At 38.0% G+C, this 16,743-nt stretch overlaps 1 protein-coding gene across 1 annotated transcript; it reads left to right on the forward strand.

The window, feature by feature from the left end:
- The first annotated feature begins 496 nt into the window (after window positions 1–496).
- LOC149173972 (uncharacterized) lies at window positions 497–16,516 on the forward strand. Its single transcript, XM_089420690.1, has 2 exons — window positions 497–902; window positions 16,278–16,516. Exons 1-2 carry the CDS (start codon window positions 497–499, stop codon window positions 16,514–16,516), a joined length of 645 nt encoding a protein of 214 aa, XP_089276816.1.
- Window positions 16,517–16,743: the final 227 nt, after the last annotated feature.

Consider the following 16,743-nt stretch of genomic DNA (forward strand, 5'->3'; position numbering starts at 1 on the left):
TGGATGGTTAGCTATAGGTAGCAAAGAAGCTTGTGAATCTAATATATCAAAGAAGAGATAAGATGACAGTTATCTAGCATTAAACACAAATAAAACATGAACAGTGCAAGTGCAAGCTTAGAACACCAAAGAGAATGGACATTGAATATATAATGGCAAGAGAAGCTTATATTGTTAGAATGAAGATGAGAAGCTTGAATGAATAGAGGAGGAATAATCTCCAAAAGTTGAACCTCTATTACATCTTAGTCTTAGCTATTTATAGCCTGTTTACAATTCTCCTGAGCTCTTGTTGGACACAGATTGTCATTGATGTCAATATGGCAATATTTGAGGAGCAGATAGAGATGAGAGAAGCAGGTAGAGCCGAAGAAGAGGAGCACACAAAGCATAGGAAAATCATGAGAGATTTGTTTTATACATGTAGTGAAATTATTTTGATTCTAGAGCTGTGAAATAGTTGAACTGATAATTTTGATTTTCAAGGTATAGATCAATGGCTTCAGAACAGAAAAACACGAGAAGACCTTCTGGCTGGGAGGCGGAAGAGAGATGGGAAAATGCCTGTGATAACTTGGAATCTACAAAATGGATGGCACATGTTGCCAAAGATGCCAGCATCGAGTCTACCTCTTCTGCACTAGGTAGTATCAAGGACGGCACCATGTTGGCCTTCAAGGACCTCCAAGAAAAAATCGAGAATGCCAAGGATTCTATCACGGACAAGACACAGGAATTCAAGGACACCACTGTGGACAAAACAAAAGAGACTAAAGATTTTGTAGCAGACAAGACAAGAGAAACTACAGATATAGCTGTGAATAAAGCGCGTGAGTATAAGGATTCTGCTGCGCAGAAAGCTGAGGAAACCAAAGATGCAGCTATGGAGAAAGCATCGGGCAGCAGTGGAAACGTGTGGTCGAGAGTCGTTAGATCTCCACGTGACAAATCCAACAGCTATCGCATAGGAAAGGCAAGCGGAGCTTAACGGCCAAGACGATAGGCTATTTCGCGGTAAGCGGTATCCCCTGCACTGCCAATGGGAGGATGGCGGTATCCGTATATGGCCGCACGATCCAGTCACAATATGACGTGTGGCAGATGAAAACAGTTACCCCTGCAGGTTAACACGTATGCAAGTTGCGTGATCAAGGCATGTGACTACCGTTCGATCATGCGATGGATGATCAGATGACGAGGAAAGTGTGTAGGTTTTAACACTGCCCCCGTGGGTTAATGTGTGCACAAGTCATGCGATTGGGGTTTGTGACTACTGTCCGATCATGTGACGGACAATCAGATGACGAGGAAAGTGCACGAGGTTTAATCATGCGGTAAACATAGTGGAGACGTTGTATCGTGCGCGATCGATGGTGGAGATCAAGGTGGATGTGACAGGGAAATATTACATAGGGGTGCAGTGATCAACAAAAGGAAGTTTATATAAATATATATATTTTAACACTATCCATCAGCTGCCAAAACCTTACATACATGCGTTTAACACGATCAGAGGTGAAAAGTGGACTGGAACATATATGCACAGGGGTTGTGGATGCCTGTTATCATTGAAAAAACGGGCCTGGATTATAGTTTTTAACACACAATGACCGTAAATCCAAGAATTTGAATGGAATGCGAGCACAGAGGAAGTCACAGTGATCAAGGAGGGAAGCTAAAAGATCAAGCAAGTCAAAGGAAACAACAACAATTAAGGAGGAAGTCAAAGGGGCAAAGGAAAGTGGAAACGATCAGTCAGAGGTGCCTGAAATAAATAAAAGCAGAAACACAAGGTGAAGTGTTGTGAATGTATGCATAATCTGTAAGAGAGGAAGCCAAAGAATAGATAAGAGGTAGGAGAGACCAGAGAAGCAGGAGAACTGGAGAAAGGCAGAAGCTCAACAGGGTTGGGTGCAGAAAACTACAACAAAACAGTTGATACTAAGATTGGGTTGGAGCCCAAGAGGTTGGAGCCTCAGAAGTGAACAAGACTTAGGTCATTAGGGGTAGGTGCCCCTAAGTGTAGAACCACTACAAAATAGAGTTGGTTCTCTGGAGGTTGGAGCCTCACTGAAGTTCAAGTTGGAGCTTGGCAACTATTCACAGTGAGATATATATTTATATTGTATTTATTTCATTGTATTGTCTTGAGTTTTTAGTAAAAGCATTTATTCCATCTACTGGTTTCTGTGTTTTGTGTATACACATACATATTAATATATGCTTTTGGCAATCACTAGAATAAAAATTGTAAGAAATACTCATTGACCCCTCCTCTCAGTATTTCCAACAATTGGTATCAGAGCCAGGTTTCTTCATACTAGCCTAACAGCTTGAAGAAGGATCTGCAACCATGATGAGAAATCACAATGCATCAGGAATACCTCCTTTGTTCGATGGGACTAAATTTGGTTTCTGAAAGAAAAGAATGACCTACTACTTAATGTCCCTTGGACCCAAAGTTTGGCATTTCGTTCAAAATGAATATAAAACTACTTCCACTCTTCCAACGGACGAAGATGAGAGGAAAGCCTACATCGCAAATACAAATGCCATGAACTCCATCACTAGTGGAATCACTGATTTCGAGTGTACGAAAATCATGCACTGTACCTCTGCCAAAGAAATGTGGGAGAAGCTAGAACTTTGGCCTGTACGATGGAGACTCAAAAGTAAAAAAGGCAAAGCTTCAAACTCACAGAAGACAATTTGGAAGTTTGAGGATGGAAGATGAAGAAGATATTGCAGCATACCTCCTCCGAGTAGCTGAAGTGGTAAATTCCTTGAAAGGATTGGACGAAAAAGTGGAAGAAAGTACCATTGTTCAAAAGGTATTAAGGTCTCTTCCAGACAGATTTGACTCCAAAATAAGCGTTATAGAAGAAGTGAAGAATCCAGATACCCTCAAAATGGATTAATTCCATGGAATTCTCACTGTTTATGAAATGAGGAAAGGTGGCCCAAGCTCCAAAGATGCAGCATTCAAGGTCTCAAAGTTGTTATATACCTAGGGGGATAATATGGGGTACCAAGGGAGGTACCCAAGGTAATAATGTAATAATGGGATGGGCCATAGTAATAAATAAGGTGGTTAACCCATGTCATGTAAGGGACCACAAGTAGTTAATAATAATGTAATGGACCCATGGTATTAGTTGATGGTATGAGGGAACCATGGTAATGACCCATGGTATTGCATGTATTAGGCCTATATAGACGCTAGAGACTCCACATGGAGGATATGAAGAGAAGTATTCTTGTATGAACAGGCATATGGCTTGTGGAGTGTTCTCCTTCCTTAAGGAGTGAATGTATGGTGTTGCCCTACCTTAAGGGTTTGATTAATAAAGAAGCATTTCTATCCATTTCTATCTTATTGTTCCTGGGTTTCTTTCTATTATCATATATTTCTGGGTTAGATCTACAACAATTGGTATCAGAGCTACGACAAGTGGTATCAGAGCACTTTCTTGGGCACAAAGGTGGAGATTGTTTTTATTTTTTGCAGGGTTTCGGGGGCGGCGACTTTGCAGATCAGATGTGTATGTTTTGGTGCAATATCTGCAGACTCTAATTGCAGATCTGTATTCCCTGTGAAAAAATAGCCGATTTCAAAAAAAAATATGTTGAATCGGAGCCCGGATAAAGGAGATATCGCTGATTTAAAAATCAGTGGGGTTGCAGATAATTTTCAAGGCAGCGAGTTTGCGGCGCAGATATCAACATTCTGGTGCAATATCTACAAAATCTAATTGTATATCTGAATTGTTTGAGAAAAATTACCCAATTTCAAAAAACAAATCAGTCGAATTGGAGTTCGAATGAGGGAGATATCGTTGATTTAAAATCAGCTCTTTTTGCAGAGATTTTGGTGACAACGGGAGAGTTGCAGCGCAGATCTGGAATTCTAGTGCCTGGATCAGGATTTTTATCACATGGGCAGATGCAGAATGATTGTTCCATTTCTAAAAATAGGTCATAATAAGGATTCTGAGCAATATTGACAAAACTGTGACAATTACAAATTTTCGCCAAGTAAGTGAATTTTTCTCATGGAGAAGATATATTTTACAGGGAAAGATAATGGTGTTACTATTGAAGAATACATAAAACAAAAAAATCCAGTATGGGACAAAAGTTGGAAATGGTGGGTAGTGCAGAACTTTAGAGATGAGGCTACCACATGGTGGGGATTACTTAACCCAAAGAAGTGTTCCAACCTGCCCGATAAAGAATTTGAAAAATTACTTTTAGACAGATGGTCTCATGCTAGAAAACAAGATAAGGAGAAAGATGTGGGGTTATTTCCTACTGATATATCCTTATTGCAGGTTCATGGATTGATTCAGAATGAGAAAATCATTATGTCTATAAATCTGAGTTGCAAGCATAATTTTATCAATATTAATTTGGCAAAAAAATTGCAAGTCCCAGCAAAAAAAATTGAACATACACAGGTTGATGATAAGGATGTTCAAGTCTATAAGGATTTGAAGCTTTCTATGGATAAGTATGTGTTTCATGGTGATTTTTATGCTTCAGATATGAATAACATGGATGTTGTTTTGGGATTCCCTTGGATGGAATTAGTGGGTACTACCAATATTAATGTGCAGAAGAAATTCCTGAAGCTCTGGTATAAAAAGAAGAAAATTACATTACAGGATATTTCCATTAATAAGCAGGTACAGTCCAAGGAGGCTGAAGCAGAAGATGTTCAAGGGACTGACACATCAGATGATGAGCCTCTGATGATCAACAATCAAACACAAACAGAGGCTGCAGAAGAAAAGGTTACAGGTGATGATACATCAGAGGAGGGCTCAGTGGTTGAAGTCATATTGAAAAAGAAGACACCACAACAGGCACCATAGCAGAGTCAAGTCAAGAAAAAGCCATCATGGATTAAAATTTCAACATATCATCACCCACATCACCCCGCAAGACAACCATCAAGATGGAAAACAAGTAGTCACATGAAGGATAGCGAGGAGAGAAGATCCACCTACTACACATCAACACAGAAGAGCTGCCACGGTCAACTTCCATCTCAAGCGAGCGAGACACCAGCGAGATCGAGAGTTCACTTTTCTCTTGGATGGCTAGATGCACGTGCATGGTACCAGTGGACTACTCTTTTGAGTAGATCTTATTATTTATATTCTTCCCATGTTTCGGGGACGAAACATGCTTAGGGGGTTGGAATGTTATATACCTAGGGGGGTTAATATGGGGTACCAAGGTAGGTACCCAAGGTAATAATGTAATAATGGGATGGGCCATAGTAATAAATAAGGTGGTTAACCCATGTCATGTAAGGGACCACAAGTAGTTAATAATAATGTAATGGGCCCATGGTATTAGTTGATGGTATGAGGGAACCATGGTAATGACCCATGGTATTGTATGTATGAGGCCTATACAGAGGCTAGAGACTCCACATGGAGGATATGAAGAGAATTATTCTTGTATGAACATGCATATGGCTTGTGGAGTGTTCTCCTTCCTTAAGGAGTGAATGTATGGTGTTGCCCTACCTTAAGGGTTTGATTAATAAAGAAGCATTTCTATCCATTTCTATATTATTGTTTCTAGGTTTATTTCTATTATCATATATTTCTGGGTTAGATCTACAACAATTGGTATCAGAGCTACAACAAGTGGTATCAGAGCACTTTCTTGGGCACAAAGGTGGAGATTGTTTTTATTTTTTGCAGGGTTTCGGGGGCGGCGACTTTGCAGATCATATGTGTAATTTTTGGTGCAAGATCTGCAAACTCTAATTGCAGATCTGTATTCCTTGTGAAAAAATAGTCGATTTCAAAAAAAAAATCGGTTGAATCGGAGTCCGGATAAAGGAGATATCGCTGATTTAAAAATCAGTGGGGTTGTAGACAATTTTCAGGGCAGCGAGTTTGTGGCGCAGAACTCGACGTTCTGGTGCAAGATCTACAAAATCTAATTGTAGATCTGAATTTTTTGAGAAAAATTACCCAATTTCAAAAAAAAATCAGTCGAATCGGAGTCCGAATGAGGGAGATATCGCTGATTTAAAATCAGCTCTTTTTGCAGAGATTTTGGTGACGGCGGGGGAGTTGCAGCGCAGATCTGGAATTCTAGTGCTTGGATCAGGATTTCTATCACATGGGCAGATGCAGAATGATTGTTCCATTTCTAAAAACAGGTCATAATAAGGATTCCGAGCAATATTGACAAAACTGTGACAATTACAAATTTTCGCCAAGTAAGTGAATTTTTCTCATGGAGAAGCTATATTTTACACGGAAAGATAATGGTGTTACTATTGAAGAATGCATAAAACAAAAAAAGTCAGTATGGGACAAAGGTTGGAAATGGTAGGTAGTGTAGAACTTTAGAGATGAGGCTACCACATGGTGGGGATTACTTAACCAAAAGAAGTGTTCCAACCTGCCCGATGAAGAATTTGAAAAATTACTTTTAGACAGATGGTCTCATGCTAGAAAACAAGATAAGGAGAAACATGTGGGGTTATTTCCTACTGGTATATCCTTATTGCAGGTTCATGGATTGATTCAGAAGGAGAAAATCATTGTGTCTATAAATCCGAGTTGCAAGCATAATTTTATCAATGTTAATTTGGCAAAAAAATTGCAAGTCCCAGCAAAACAAATTGAACATACACAGGTTGATGATAAGGATGTTCAAATCTATAAGGATTTGAAGCTTTCTATGGATAAGTATGTGTTTCATGGTGATTTTTATGCTTCAGATATGAATAACATGGATGTTGTTTTGGGATACCCTTGGATGGAATTAGTGGGTACTACCAATATTAATGTGCAGAAGAAATTCCTGAAGCTCTGGTATAAAAAGAAGAAAATTACATTACAGGATATTTCCATTAATAAGCAGGTAGAGTCCAAGGAGGCTGAAGCAGAAGATGTTCAAGGGACTGATACATCAGATGATGGGCCTCTGATGATCAACAATCAAACAAAAACAGAGGCTGCAGAAGAAAAGGTTACAGGTGATGATACATCAGAGGAGGGCTCAGTGGTTGAAGTCATATTGAAAAAGAAGACACCACAACAAGCACCACAGCAGAGTGAAGTCAAGAAAAAGCCATCGTGGATTAAAAGTTCAACATATCATCACCCACATCACCCCGCAAGATAACCATCAAGATGGAAAACAAGTAGTCACATGAAGGATAGCGAGGAGAGAAGATCCACCTACTACACATCAACACAGAAGAGCTCCCACGGTCAACTTCCATCTCAAGCGAGCGAGACACCAACGAGATCGAGGGTTCACTTTTCTCTTGGATGGCTAGATGCACATGCATGGTACCAGTGGACTACTCTTTTGAGTATGCTAAAAGCATGTTAATGTGTATCACTATTTCCCTTTTTGTGGCAAAGAATTTTTATAAAAATAAATGGAGTTAGAATGTTTACTCTTAAATTTACAAAATCATTACAAATTAGGTGGTGGAAAAAGAAGACAAAACATGTCAATTTAAATTCAACTTCATGTCATATTTTTTTCTAAAATTTAATATATAATTTTTATCTAATTTATTCATTTTCTTTAAAAGATATCATTAATATTTTACATAAATTTTTAAGTAGTGAAAAAACCGCGACCCCCCATTTCTCTATTGATTTATGTTTTTTAATTCCAATTTCTTTAAAAGATGTGTTGTAAACATTCTAAAGATTGCTAAACAAATTTAAAAATAAAAAGTAAGCATATTTTTTAATTATTATTAAAATACTAGTAAAAATGTTCGTATTTTCGTATATATAAAACCGCGACCCAAGAAACTACCCTTTCAAGTTTATAAAATCAATTTTTTTAATAGAAATTTGAAGATAATATATAACAAAATGTTAAAATTATTTTTTGAAAATTTTTAAAATATATTTTATATTTTTTATAATAAAATTTTTAATTATGATTATAATAACGTATTTTATATTATTCAAAATATAATATATAAAATTATTTGTTTAGAAATTCTACTTCTATTTTTATATATACTTTTAAAGAGTTTTAGCATTTCATTTAGCTTTACATAAAGTTATTTATAAATTTGAGTGATTAACCATAGTATTTATCAATATTTACTATCAGTTGACTTATTTGCAAATTTAGTATTTACTTTTTATAACATTATTTATATTTTCTAAACCCATTAAATAGGTTCACTATGGCTTTTACCAAAATTTATTGTGAGTTAGCATTGTTACAAATTTAGCATTTCTTTTTTATAATTAACAAATATGAAACTCAACTCATTTAATTGATATTTTTATATTATTATTTTTTTTATCTTTTTTCATTTGAGTATTTTTTTGCTTTTGCCATATAATGAGACACATTAACATGCTTTATGTTCTTCCCATGTTTTGGGGACGAAACATGCTTAGGGGGGTGGAATGTTATATACCTAGGGGGGATAATATGGGGTACCAAGGGAGGTACCCAAGGTAATAATGTAATAATGGGATGGGCCATAGTAATAAATAAGGTGGTTAACCCATGTCATGTAAGGGACCACAAGTAGTTAATAATAATGTAATGGGCCCATGGTATTAGTTGATGGTATGAGGGAACCATGGTAATGACCCATGGTATTGTATGTATGAGGCCTATATAGAGGCTAAAGACTCCAATGGAGGATATGAAGAGAAGTATTCTTGTATGAACAGGCATATGGCTTGTGGAGTGTTCTCCTTCCTTAAGGAGTGAATGTATGGCGTTGCCCTACCTTAAGGGTTTGATTAATAAAGAAGCATTTCTATCCATTTCTATCTTATTGTTTCTGGGTTTATTTCTATTATCATATATTTCTGGGTTGGATCTACGACAATTGGTATCAGAGCTACAACAAGTGGTATCATAGCACTTTCTTGGGCACAAAGGTGGAGATTGTTTTTATTTTTTACAGGGTTTTGGGGGCGGCGACTTTGCAGATCAGATGTGTACGTTTTGGTGCAAGATCTGCAGACTCTAATTGTAGATCTGTATTCCTTGTGAAAAAATAGCCGATTTCAAAAAAAAATCAGTTGAATCGGAGTCCGGATAAAGGAGATATCGCTGATTTAAAAATCACTGGGGTTGCAGACAATTTTCAGGGCAGCGAGTTTGCGGCGCAGATCTTGACGTTTTGGTGCAAGATCTACAAAATCTAATTGTAGATCTGAAATTTTTGAGAAAAAATACCCAATTTCAAAAACAACATCAGTCGAATCGGAGTCCGAATGAGGGAGATATCGCTGATTTAAAATCAGCTCTTTTTGCAGAGATTTTGGTGACGGCGGGAGAGTTGCAGCGCAGATATGGAATTCTAGTGCCTGGATCAGGATTTTTATCACATGGGTGGATGAAGAATGATTGTTCCATTTCTAAAAACAGGTTATAATAAGGATTCTAAGCAATATTGACAAAACTGTGACAATTACAAATTTTCGCCAAGTAAGTGAATTTTTCTCATGGAGAAGCTATATTTTACAGGGAAAGATAATGGTGTTACTATTGAAGAATGCATAAAACAAAAACAGTCAGTATGGGACAAAAGTTGGAAATGGTGGGTAGTGCAGAACTTTAGAGATGAGGCTACCACATGGTGGGGATTACTTAACCAAAAGAAGTGTTCCAACCTGCCCGATGAAGAATTTGAAAAATTACTTTTAGACAGATGGTCTCATGCTAGAAACAAGATAAGAAGAAACATGTGCGGTTATTTCCTACTGGTATATCCTTATTGCAGGTTCATGGATTGATTCAGAAGAAGAAAATCATTGTCTATAAATCCGAGTTGCAAGCATAATTTTATCAATGTTAATTTGGCAAAAAAATTGCAAGTCCCAGCAAAACAAATTGAACATACACAGGTTGATGATAAGGATGTTCAAATCTATAAGGATTTGAAGCTTTCTATGGATAAGTATGTGTTTCATGGTGATTTTTATGCTTCAGATATGAATAACATGGATGTTGTTTTGGGATACCCTTGGATGGAATTAGTGGGTACTACCAATCTTAATGTGCAGAAGAAATTCCTGAAGCTCTGGTATAAAAAGAAGAAAATTACATTACAGGATATTTCCATTAATAAGCAGGTAGAGTCCAAGGAGGCTGAAGCAGAAGATGTTCAAGGGATTGACACATCAGATGATGAGCCTCTGATGATCAATAATCAAACACAAATAGAGGCTGCAGAAGAAAAGGTTACAGGTGATGATACATCAGAGGAGGGCTCAGTGGTTGAAGTCATATTGAAAAAGAAGACACCACAACAGGCACCACAGCAGAGTCAAGTCAAGAAAAAGCCATCGTGGATTAAAAGTTCAACATATCATCACCCACATCTTCCCGCAAGACAACCATCAAGATGGAAAACAAGTAGTCACATGAAGGATAGCGAGGAGAGAAGATTCACCTACTACACATCAACACAGAAGAGCTGCCAAGGTCAACTTCCATCTCAAGCGAGCGAGACACCAGCGAGATCAAGGGTTCACTTTTCTCTTGGATGGCTAGATGCACGTGCATGGTACCAGTGGACTATTCTTTTGAGTAGATCTTATTATTTATGTTCTTCCCATGTTTCGGGAACGAAACATGCTTAGGGGGGTGGAATGTTATATACCTAGGGGGGATAATATGGGGTACCAAGGGAGGTACCCACGGTAATAATTTAATAATGGGATGGGCCATAGTAATAAATAAGGTGGTTAACCCATGTCATGTAAGGGACCACAAGTAGTTAATAATAATGTAAGGGGCCCATGGTATTAGTTGATGGTATGAGGGAACCATGGTAATGACCCATGGTATTGTATGTATGAGGCCTATATAGAGGCTAGAGACTCCACATGGAGGATATGAAGAGAAGTATTCTTGTATGAATAGGCATATGGCTTGTGGAGTGTTCTCCTTCCTTAAGGAGTGAATGTATGGTGTTGCCCTACCTTAAAGGTTTGATTAATAAAGAAGCATTTCTATCCATTTCTATCTTATTGTTTATGGGTTTATTTCTATTATCATATATTTCTGGGTTAGATCTACAACAAAAGTCAAAGAAGGGGAAAGAAAGGAATGACTATAGTGATGAGTCAGATGTGGAACCCGAATTGGCTCAATTTGTATGAAAGTTGAAGAGAGGATCGAAGCTTAAAGGCAAGTATCCTCTTATCTATTTTAAATGTGGTAAAATAGGTCATTATGCAGCAAAATGTCCTCATAAACATGACAGTGATGATGAAGGAAATTATAAAAGAATGGCACATAAAAAGAAAGGGTTCAATAACAAAAACTTCTTCTCCAAGCAAGATTAGTCTGATGAGGATGATTTTATGGTCATAAAAAATAAATCAGATGAGGAAAGTGATCATTATGAAAGCCAAGAAGCATTATTCATGGCACTTGCACATGATGATGACTCAGGGCTGGAAGGAAATGTAGATGAACTGTTAATAAGTTCCATTGAAGAAAATGAGGAACTATGGAACAAAATCATTTCTCTCAAAGTGGAAAACGAGGAAATAAGAAGGAGAGAAGATCTCTTGGAAGCAAAGCTTAAAGAAAAGGAAGAGACCTATGAAGAACGTGAGGCTGAAATAGTGTCTCTAAGAAAGGAGTTGGAGAAAATTAAAAAGGGCTATAAAAGCTCTCAAATACTTGAGACTATTCTGAAAAATCAAAAACCTCAACATGACAAGTCTGGAATAGGATTCAAAGGAAAATCCTCAAGCACTAAGAATAATGCTAAAAGCTATGCTGATGCACTTTCCTGCAATTCAAAAGATGAAAAATTATGCTATCAAAAGTGCATCACAGATCCCAAGAACGAAGAGAGAGTTGCTCCAAAGAGGAATGTGGAGTCAAATCATGGACACTACAAAAAATACAAACCTGTACTCCACCAAAGGCCTATCGCAATTCCGAAGAACCAAGGAGGAGTAATTCCCAGGATGGAAATCAACTCAAATCGTGGTTGCTTCAACAAGTACAAAACCATATTTCTTGGACACTGCTTTCACTGTAAAAACTTTGGTCATCAAGCCAGACATTGTATGGCTCGCAGAAGTGAAAAGACAAAGCTAAAGGATAGAATAATCAACTCATATGCCCCCAAAAGGAAGGGACAAATCAAAGCCTTTAATTCATTGATCCCTTGACCAAATTTGATCTAATTTTCTCTCTCTGCTACAATAATGGACACTATGAACAAGACTACCCACTCAAAGGAAGAAAGATGAGTAGCAAGAACTCCAACATGGATAAATGCGATCGGGATCTATATGCTCAAAATAATGGAAACCAGTGGTTTATAGATAGTGGGTGCTCCAGACACATGATAGGAGATAGAAGGAAGTTTATCTCACTGAGAAAAAAGGAAGGGAATGTGTCCTTTGGAAGCGGATCTTGCAGAATTATAGGAAAAGGAATAGTTACTCTGATCAATGGAAAAGGAAAAGCTCAAGATGCTCTGCTAGTTGACGGGCTCAAACATAACCTCCTAAGTGTCAGCCAAATCTGTGATAAAGGACATAAGGTCATTTTCAACACCAAAGACTATGAAATAAGGAACTCTGCCTCAGGGAAACTTGTGGAAACAGGGGTGAGGACACCAGACAACATTTACATTCTAAACAAGATTCAAGAAAATAAATGCTACCTGAGTCAGACAGATGAGAGTTGGCTATGGCACACGCGACTTGGAGATACAAGCTTCAAAAATATGATCAATATCAGCAAGATCAAAGTTTTACGAGACATCCCAAGGCTGTTCAAACCAAATCAAGCAGCATTTGGTCCATGTCAACATGGAAAGCAGACCAGAATTAGCCACAAGAAAAAGGAACACTCTACATCGAAGCCCTTAGAGATCATCCATGATGATGTATGTGGGCCAACTAGAAATCAAGCACTCCAAGGAGAAAGGTACTTTGTGTTACTTGTTGATGATTATACTAGAATGATGTGGATGTATTTCATAGAGTATAAATTTGAAACTTTTGAGTGTTTTAAGAATCTAAAATCCCTTGTAGAAAATGAGAAAGATTCAAAAATTAAGTGCCTCAGAATAGACAGAGGATGAGAATTCTCATCAAACGAGTTTAGTGAGTTCTATAATATTCACGGAACTAAAAGGGAATTCTTGGCTACCAGAAAAACTGAGAAAAATGGGGTAGTTGAAAGAAGAAACCAAACAGTCCAAGAAATAGCAAGAACTATGCTATTAGCAGCAAACTTACAACCTAAATTCTGGAGAGAAGCAGTAGGAACAACTGTCTATACACTTAATCGAACTCAATTAAGACCAAATTGTGAAAAGACTCCTTATGAGCTATGGAAAGGAAGACCTGCTTCGGTGAAGCACTTCAAGATCTTTGGAAGCAAGTGCTTCATAAAAATAAATGAAGCAGCTAGAATTTCTGATTGAAAACTGAAAGGAGAAGGAGACTTGTCAAGGCCTCTTACCTCATGGGCTGGAGCTTTGAGGATCATGGGATCAACTGCCAGTTGTTTTTGTTTATTAGCTTGTTGTATTATAGGGACAACATATTTTTGAATAGCAGTTTCCTTGGCATTATTTATCTTTGACCTCAAATTATATCTTTGCTAATCTACAGTTTGTAGAATAGCTTCACCACCCCATTCTTAGCTGATCTGGTCATTGCATAATGACTTTTCATAGGCAATTGAGGTCAGAAAGGAAGCATTGCCTTTGTCTTCCAGAGAATGAATCTCATCATCTTCTTCAAACTGCTCTTCTTCCATTACTTCATTTTGAAAATGAGCCTTCTCCCTTTAGTCTTCATTAGCATCTTTGTTTCTTTGAAAAATCTACAACTACTCATTTGTTCCTCTATATGGATTTGGATTTGGATTTCTTGGGGCAAAGGTATTAGGTATTCTTCCTTTCCCTGGGTGCTACTCAACCTTCAATTTAGAGATTTCAGAGGCTAATGACTCGATCATTTTGGTCATTTTATCTATCTTAGGATCAGATGATGATGAAGACTCGCCCCTTTGTCTTCTTCTATCAACATTTTCCTTGAGCTTCTCTGCAGCCATGATGTTTGATTCTACTTCCAAGGTTGCATCATACATGTCAGCCAAAGTAGCACAACACCTCTCTCTCAATAGTAGGCGGAAGTCAAAATCAAAAGCACTAGCATAGGTGAGTTTAGCAGAGGTAGTAGTAGGTTTTACTTTAGCTGGTATCTTATTGTACAAACCGTTAAACCTCTTATTAAAATTAGACAAGAACTCACCATTTTCCCACTTTTAAGTTCCCAAACTCAGTGTAGTAGTAGAGGAGATCCTTGTTGTCCCCCCAATGATTTAGGAATGCATCATCTAAAGCTTCAATATCTGCTATACATCTGGGGTTTAGTTCTCTGAACCATTTTCTAGCCTCTCCATCTAGGCTTTGGAGAAAGACTTTCATCCACACATCATCTTCACTAATGTCCAGATTATCAACATAGCTATAAAATGACTCAAGATGTTCTTTAGTATTAAAACCTTCAGTTCCAGTGAACTTAGGCCTATATTTCTGATATTCTCTAGTAGGCATGGCATTCAGAGGAGTGGGCAGTATTAGAGGTCCATATCTAGCAGTTCTGATTCTTTCCATTTTGGAAGGCTCTTGTGGGCTTGCCATAGCCATGGTGGCTAAAAGAGTACTGGTAGTCTAAATGATAGAGGGATGAGGAGTGACTGACAGGACTAAAGGAGTATGATGGATATGAAGTGAGGTTTCTGTTGGGCTTATGACAAAAGGAGAACCTAAAGAATAAGGAGCTTTATGAATCTTTGAGATTTTTTTTCACTGCTAGTATTAGATGTTATACTCTCAACATGTATTTGTTCTATTACAACCCTTTCTCAAAGAGATATAGAAGATTGTTTAGGTTTACCTGATCCTGATGGTCCCTTCTGCAATACCTTTCTCTCTTTGATGATCTTTTCAGCGTCAGGCACTGGGCCAGCTTGTAGCTTTTGAGGATTTCTCCAAGTATGCCTCAGAAACTAAGCTAGAACTATCAAGTGGACTTGCCAAGAGGTTTGGCCTCTAGTAGAGTCACCAGATAGATGATTACAACCAGAAAAATCCCCAGACTCTGTCTATCATCAAAGTTGGATCTATGTCGTTTCCCAGGGATGCTCAGCTTCAGTTTTCTCTGCTCGGCAATGGTGCCAATTATTTTATCACTCCAAGAAACGCTTCTAGGTTGTAGCTCGGATATGCCTAGTAACATATAATATTCAATATTTTTCTCTGAACTATTGGAATAAATGATGGTTTGGATCAAGTTAAATAACCATTTTAGCTCTGTTTTCACTCAATGCATGCATGAACACTCTCACCAATACAAGGATTTAGACAACAAATGTTCAATAAGTTATAAATTCAATGGATAGATGGAGAATACTGACTATACCAGTAGATTGCATACATAAACATACATCAATGGCTACCTACAGCCAGCAAAAGAGAATATTGACTATACTGGAAGATGCATATCTGACCACATATGGATGGCTAGCTATAGGTAGTGAAGAAGCTTGCGAATCTAATATACCAAAGAAGAGATAAGATGACAATTATATAGCCTTAAACATAAAGAAAACATGAACAATGCAAGTGCAAGCATAGAACAACAAAGAGAATGGACATTGAACATATAATGGCAAGAGAAGCTTATATTGTTAGAATGAAGATGAGAAGCTGGACTGAATAGAGGAGGAATAATCTCCAAAAGTTGAACCTCTATTACATCTTACTCTCAGCTATTTATAGCCTGTTTACAAGTCTCCTGAGCTCTTGTTAGACACATATTTTCATTGATGTCAATATGGAAATATTTGAGGAGGAGATAGAGATGAGAGAAGTAGACAAAGTGGAAGAAGAGGAGCACACAAAGCATAGGAAATTCATGAGATATTTGTTTTATACATGCAGTGAAATTATTTTGATTCTAGAGCTGTGAAATAGTTGAACTGATAATTTTGATTTTCAAGGTACAGATCAATGGCTTCAGAACAAGAAAATGTGAGAAGACCTTCTGGCCAGGAGGCAGAAGAGAGACGGGAAAATGCCTCTGATAACTTGGAATCTGCAAAATGGATGGCACATGTTGCCAAAGATGCCAGCACCGAGTCTGCCTCTTCTGCACTAGGTAGTATCAAGGAGGGCACCATGTCGGCCTTCAAGGGCCTCCAAGAAAAAATCGAGAATGCCAAGGATTCTGTCACGGACAAGACATAGGAAGTCAAGGACACCACTGTGGACAAAACACGAGAGACTAAAGATTCTGTAGTAGAAAAGACAAGAGAAACTACAGATACAGCTGTGAATAAAGCACGTGAGTGTAAGGATTCTACTGCGCAGAAAGCTGAGGAAACCAAAGATGCAGCTATGGAGGAAGCATCGAGTAGCAGCAGAAATGGGTGGTCGAGAGTCCTTAGATCTCCACACGGCAAATCCAATGGCTATCGCACAAGAAATTAACGCAGAGGTTAACAGCCAGGGGGACAGGCTATTTCGCGGTAAGCGGTATCCCCTGCACCACCCATGGGAGGATGGCAGTATCCGTATATGGCCACGTGATCTAGTCACAATATGACATGTGGCAGATGAAAACCGCTGCCCCCGCAGGTTAATGTGTATGCAGGTTGTGCGATCGGGGCTTGCGACTACCGTCTGATTGTAGAATGGATGGTTAGACGAAGAGGAAA

Source organism: Pinus tabuliformis, chromosome 4_1, assembly GCF_031772625.1.
Source record: "Pinus tabuliformis cultivar Carrire ecotype Pingquan chromosome 4_1, CPIR1, whole genome shotgun sequence".
In the NCBI taxonomy this organism is placed as follows: Eukaryota; Viridiplantae; Streptophyta; class Pinopsida; order Pinales; family Pinaceae; genus Pinus; species Pinus tabuliformis.